The sequence below is a fragment of the Lucilia cuprina genome, chromosome 4 (assembly GCF_022045245.1).
Source record: "Lucilia cuprina isolate Lc7/37 chromosome 4, ASM2204524v1, whole genome shotgun sequence".
In the NCBI taxonomy this organism is placed as follows: Eukaryota; Metazoa; Arthropoda; class Insecta; order Diptera; family Calliphoridae; genus Lucilia; species Lucilia cuprina.
In genome coordinates, this window is record NC_060952.1 from 68394443 (window position 1) to 68400442 (window position 6000).

The 6000-nt window shown below is 31.7% G+C and overlaps 2 protein-coding genes across 5 annotated transcripts in view; one reads left to right on the forward strand and one right to left on the reverse strand.

Moving 5' to 3' along the window:
* The window catches only part of LOC111683000 (calcium/calmodulin-dependent protein kinase kinase 1), a 42613-nt gene that overhangs the window by 21410 nt on the left and 15203 nt on the right, over positions 1–6000 (reverse strand). Inside the window, exons 2-3 of one of the 4 annotated variants that reach the window (XM_046950618.1) lie at positions 1158–1905; positions 259–695 (exon numbers count right to left, since the gene is read on the reverse strand). In XM_046950618.1, the coding sequence (XP_046806574.1) occupies positions 259–695; positions 1158–1854 (1134 nt within the window). In that variant the 5' untranslated portion in view covers positions 1855–1905. Of the gene's footprint in view, positions 1–258; positions 1906–6000 lie in introns of all 4 variants that reach the window. The other 3 variants (XM_046950617.1, XM_046950616.1, XM_046950615.1) reach the window with 3 other exon arrangements.
* Positions 2553–4017, forward strand: LOC111683001. Its single transcript, XM_023445023.2, has one exon. It carries the CDS (start codon positions 2736–2738, stop codon positions 3840–3842), a length of 1107 nt encoding a protein of 368 aa, XP_023300791.2. The 5' UTR covers positions 2553–2735; the 3' UTR covers positions 3843–4017.

Sequence of the window (6000 nt, forward strand, 5' to 3'; positions counted from 1 at the left end):
AAAAATCAGCTGCCTTAACGATTTCACCTTACTTAGTGCATCCTGAATGTATTAATAAATTAAAAAAATCTGTTTTTTCAAATTTAATTAATATTTAAATGATTTTAATTTTACATGAATTATTCACTAAAGATAACCGATACTCAGTATAAATACGAAAATATTATAGAAAACTTATTCTAATATAATATGTAGTATACGTACTTATGTACCTTAATTTAAATAGTCGGATGAAATATTTATATATCGGTTACTTACCTGTCCTATTTGGTCCATTAATTTGTATTGATTCAATTGAAGAAAACTGCCGCTTTGCTCAATTGAAATACGCCTTGATTCTCGCAGTGGTGGTCTTCGTCTGTTTGACCTAGGACTACTGTACGGGCTAGCATACGGACTATATGGGACATTTGGATAAATGGGTCGTGATTCTAGGGATTGAGATTTTAAAGCTATTCCAGTCTTTTGTGATGATAATGACAATGATCTATTAATCACAACACCTTCATCATCAATGTTTTCATCATTTTCATCATTATGGTAAGTTGAATCAATAGCATCAGTTTTTGCTCTCCTCGAGCGAGTGCCAAGTTCATCTTCTTGATTTGACAATTTTGAACTTTTCTGCCTGTGGTCTTTGAAAGGATGACTGTCTCTCTGATTTTGTTTATATAGAAGGTCGTGCTCATCAATTTCTGGCAGTTGAAAAAATATATGCTCATCATCATCGTCTGTTTCAGGGTAAAGAATGGATGGTGAATCTTGTACAATTTCAAGCGATTGGGATTTTAAGAATGAGGACTGTCTTTTATTTTGGTTCTTTAAAGCTGAATTAGTGCAATAGGAGAAGTTATTTGTATTTGTTATTTGAAAAAGCAATCGAGAGGACAAAGCATTGGTTAATTCGTTAGCAAAATTTTCACTTTCAGATTGGTAATTATTATGGCTGTGGTTGTGATGGTGTTGGATGTGAAGATGGTTGTGATGAAAATGGTTAAATGTATTGCAAGCATGCAATGGTAAAACGGTTATATATGGGGATTGACATGCATGTTTTAATGTCATTTGATTACTGATTGCCAGAGTACTAATACTAGAGTTAGACAATTGAACGGCATCCGTGTTCTTATTAGTAAAACAATGTGCTATATTTTTACCTCGTGTTGCAGCATGTTCATCCAGCCTTTGCTTAACGCATGGCTCTTTTTTGTCTTTTTCCGGTCTACATTCGTCAGAGTCTCTTGCTTTGGTAGTGTTTAGGCCAGCTAAAGGAATCACAGCAGAAGAATCACAAGATGTAAATGTGGAATTAGTTTTTAACGTAAACGGTGACGAATTAATATAATCGGTTTTGTTGGATCTAGATTTTTCAGTCACATTTTCTTTCAAAACTTCATCGGAAAATGCCTGATTCAATTTTATGTCTTCTAATTGCCCAGGAAGAACATAAATGTCTTGATTTTGGTCAATAGAAGTATTATCACAACCATTTCGTAACTGTTTCAGTGAATCATTTATGTCATGTTGTTCAATGTTGGATGGTGTGTTATCAACATTGTCAATATGCGCGTGCATTGATCTTGTGCTTTTGGGAACTGAGTCTGGTGATCTTCGGCGTAAACTTTCAATATTTGAACCAGTTAAGGGGGCTTTGTCGCCTAACTGTAAATTTTGTTCATCCTGACAAGGTTCGCGTTTCAGTGAACATTTTATGTCGTTGATGCCCAAACTCGAAGTAAGTGTTTTTGATGCCCTATTGCTGTTGCCCCCAACTGATTCATAAATTGAAGCCGATCCATCATGGTGTTCCAATTCACCCATTGTTCCCTGTTGGCCATGCAAATGATCCTCCATTATATTTTAAAGACAATCCAATAACAATATTTTTAACATGATTGTTGTGTACTAAAAAAAAGAAATCATCTGTTTTATTTAGAATGTCTTCAAAATCAAAGAATAAGCTAAAATTAAAGCCATACTTTTAGTCTGGTACTTATACATATTTATTCTCTACTTCACCCTAACAACATGGTAGACATAATTAATTCGTCTCGAAAAACGTTTTACGATTATCTAATCAATAAAATTGCCGAAAAAATTTGAGAGAAGATATAAAGGGAAGATTATAATTAATTAAGTTCCTTACATAACCAAGATCAATAAATATTATTGTCACTATTTCTGTATGTATGTATTTAGCGTTATTTTAAAAGTTCTAACCAAATTCTAAAATACCTTTTCATTAAAAGTTCGTTCTAATGTTTTTATAAAAATTTAATTTGGTTTAAATTTTTTGTTAAAAATGTATTTTTCCCGGATTTGATATAATATACACACTACTTTCAAACTAACTGCTGGAAAAATTATAAAAACCTAAAAAACCCGTCAACAACTTGGCTACCTTAATAATTATTTAACGTTTTACAAAAACGTGTGGTATATTTTATTTAAACAAATAATCTTTATATGTGTTAGTATTCGATCGTTGTTTACTTTGAGAAGAACAAAACAAAAAATTCCAACTGAAGATAAAGAGACCACCAAGTGTACAATAAACAAATTAAAGAAAATGAATTCTAATTTTAGAACTCAAGAGAATCGATTTGAGCAACATGTTTACCAGTGCGAACCAAACAAAATGTTCTTTAGTTTAATTTTTGTCGCCAAATAGTAAGACAGTGGAAAATATTAAAAATTTTGTTTTTATTTGCTGGTTTGAAAGAAATTGCATCATTATGATTTTTCAAAAATATAATTTTCATATAGTTGTGTTTGTCGCTTTTATTTTACAAACCAATGGAGACATAAATTCTTCAAGCGCTATAAGGCCAACCATACTTTTAGGGGCTCCAGCCCATGTTATAAGTGGTGAACATATTTCATTGGACTTTTATGCAGCTGTAGAATTAAGTGATGGTGCAAAAAATGATTTGCATGAATTACTTTATAATTTTCTAGAGAATTTGCAGAGAAACCTTTCTACGTCATCAATTCTCAATACGGTGGTGGCCAAACCAATAGACATTGAAATCAGTAGATATCAACTAGGAAAACTTAATGATCTGGCTGATTTCTTTCAACATTCATCGAATACTGCGGGACAATTTGCACAAAAAGCTGAACATTTTTTTGAAACTTCTAAGAATGAGAGTCATTCGTTGCTGCTTAAATTACGACAATTGCCATCGGCACAACGTTTTCTGCCTACTGCTGTGAAAATGCGATTAACAGATTATTTCGCTGAAATGGAGTTTTTTCACGTTATGTTTTCAGAAATTATCGATGAGGCTCTTGAATACATTGTGGATACTTTACGATCAATTCAAAGAACATTTTTACGCTACGCCGATATTCAGAGGGATACATTACGCACCTGGAATTTCAAATCTGACGAATGGTGCTGTAATACCTACTTGGATTTTTTGCAACAATGGTCGGCACACATTTTCAAGTGTGCTGCCAGTAGTAATCTCCATGTTGCATACGATGTTTATGCCACTACTGAAACATCCACCAAATATATTATGCGTCAACTGGAGTTTCGTATACAACGTTTATACAATTGTTTCATTTTTGGCAACTACGAATTGAGATGCCAATTTCTACGCAAACCAGAAATTGATTTTGAAAAACTTTTCGCTAAACTTGACGAATTGCAACAATATTTCGATATAAAAATAAAGGGAGGACGTGTTACAGATGATCGTTCTGGTCGAAGTCGACGTCAGCAGGATGAAACTAAGAACATCTACGACAAATGCATACCATATGGATTTCCAGATATCCAAATGACAACTAGTTTAAAAACATGTTTTTATTTTCCAAATTCAAATAAAGTTTAAAGAAAATGTTCATATTAAAGGAAACAACCAGCTTGTGACCTAAAACGTTATATCTAATGTTTTCTCGTTATATCCTAATATATATGTATTTATGTATGAATGTATTGTGTTTAAATAATGAAATAATAAATTCAAATTCATCAGTACATAAGTTGCAAAAAATAAATATAAACAACATTATTTGTCGACAGCAGTTCCAATTGTAATTTAATTAAGCATTTAAACTGTATAATAAGTAGTCCGACTTTCACATATAAGAAATTGGTCTCTCACATGTACGAGTGCCGTGTAAATACGGCTCCCCTGTGAGAAATGTAAACTTGTCAAAACACTCAAAAAAACACTCGTGCGAAAAAATTACGATTAACCACAACAAATCTCTAATTTTTGTAGCCACCATCAATGACTTTAACGCCCATTTTTGGTATTGAAAATTCGAACAAATTTCAAATTTTTTATTTTGAAATGGTGTAAATGTGTATGTCAAAACATATTTAAAATTCATACATAGCCTTTTAAAGCAAATTTAAAATTTTTGTCACTGAAAACTAGGAATGTCAAACGGGAATTTTGATTAAGAAATAAGCAGGATCATTTCGGCCTATTTTTATATCGAATTACATTATTCATTGGGTAATTTTTAGACTATCGCATATCTAAAAATAAAAAGTAAGATATTATGACTTAGTTTTCATAATAAAGCAATTTATTGTTAAAAACTAATTTTCTGAAATATGCTTTATATTGGGACTTCCCTCAAGCCCCCTGTTTAAGGCAATAAAATTTGGAGGATGAATTTACGGTTACATAAAATGTGTATATGTATGCTGAATTTCACTATGGCACTAGTCCAGATATACGCGAAGAGCCACCTTAAGAGCTCTCTGGTTTCTCTTCATTTAAACGTACGTACGTCATTCTCTTAATTTTGAAGTCTTTTGATTGAGGTCGGAAAATTATATTATAGAAATTACAAACGGAATGACAAACTTATATATACCCTTCTCACGAAGGTGAAGGGTATAATAAGCAGGATCATAAAATTTTAAATATTTCGGCCTATTTTTAAATCAAATTATATTATTTATTCAGTAATTTTTTAGACTTAAGATGACTATACTAAATTCAACAGGGTCTTCAAGGCTAGTATAAAACTTAGTAGTGCCGCTTTTTGTCGATATACGAGTATATTAAACATAATTATGAGCTACTCGGGGCAAACCCAATATACGCGCACTAAAGTGGTGTAGGGTATAAAAATTACAATAAATTGATACTATTGGATATGGGTATATCAGAATCTATACTGGCAGTCAACCTTTTACCCTCCCCACTAAAGTGGTGTAGGGTATAAAAAGAACAATAAGTAGATACTATCAGATATGGGTATATCAGAATCTATACTGGCAGTCAACCTTTTAATAAGATAGCGAGTTGATAATTCTCTTATTTGGTTAAAATGACACGATATATAACTGGAAATAATATTGCTGATAGTTTGGCAAAAGCTGGAACTACGATGGCTATACTTGATATAGACCAGTTTTGTAGTGGTTCCCTAGCGGCCATTAAAAACCATATATCCGATGTTCAGCTCAAGACGGTTGGTCACATGAGTGGTGTATCTAGAAAGCACTGTATATAAATAACTATTTTATTATTTTAAGTACTTCGAATTAATTTATTTTCCAAAAATTTCACAAAATACTTTTATAAAAGCTTTCTGTATTAGTAAACACATACTTCATGAATTTATATTGTAATATGAAATAGAAAATGTTATTTTTGTCGGTAAATTAAGATTTTTTGAAAATTTATTCCGATATCTGTATTCCGGGATTCATTTAAAAATCCCGAATCCCGGGATTTTTAAAAATCAGTCCCGATTGACATCCCTATTAAAAACACCTTAAAACTTCAGAGGCTTTGTGACACCTGTTAAGGTTATCCTATCGGCCTTATTTGTTGCACGACAAAGTTTTACAACACAAAAAACAATTGTAAAGGGGAAACGAGTAAAATATTGTAAACAAATTGGAAAAAAAATTGAAATTTAATTTAGATTTATTTGATCTTAAGAACTAGTTATAAGATTCATTTTGTAAATGTTCATGCATATGTATATATCAATATTATTTATAATGATCGAAATATATAT

Excerpts from the sequence above, each read along its gene's own strand:
- LOC111683001 (XM_023445023.2), top strand. The coding sequence starts at position 2,736 with ATGATTTTTCAAAAATATAATTTTCATATAGTTGTGTTTGTCGCTTTT.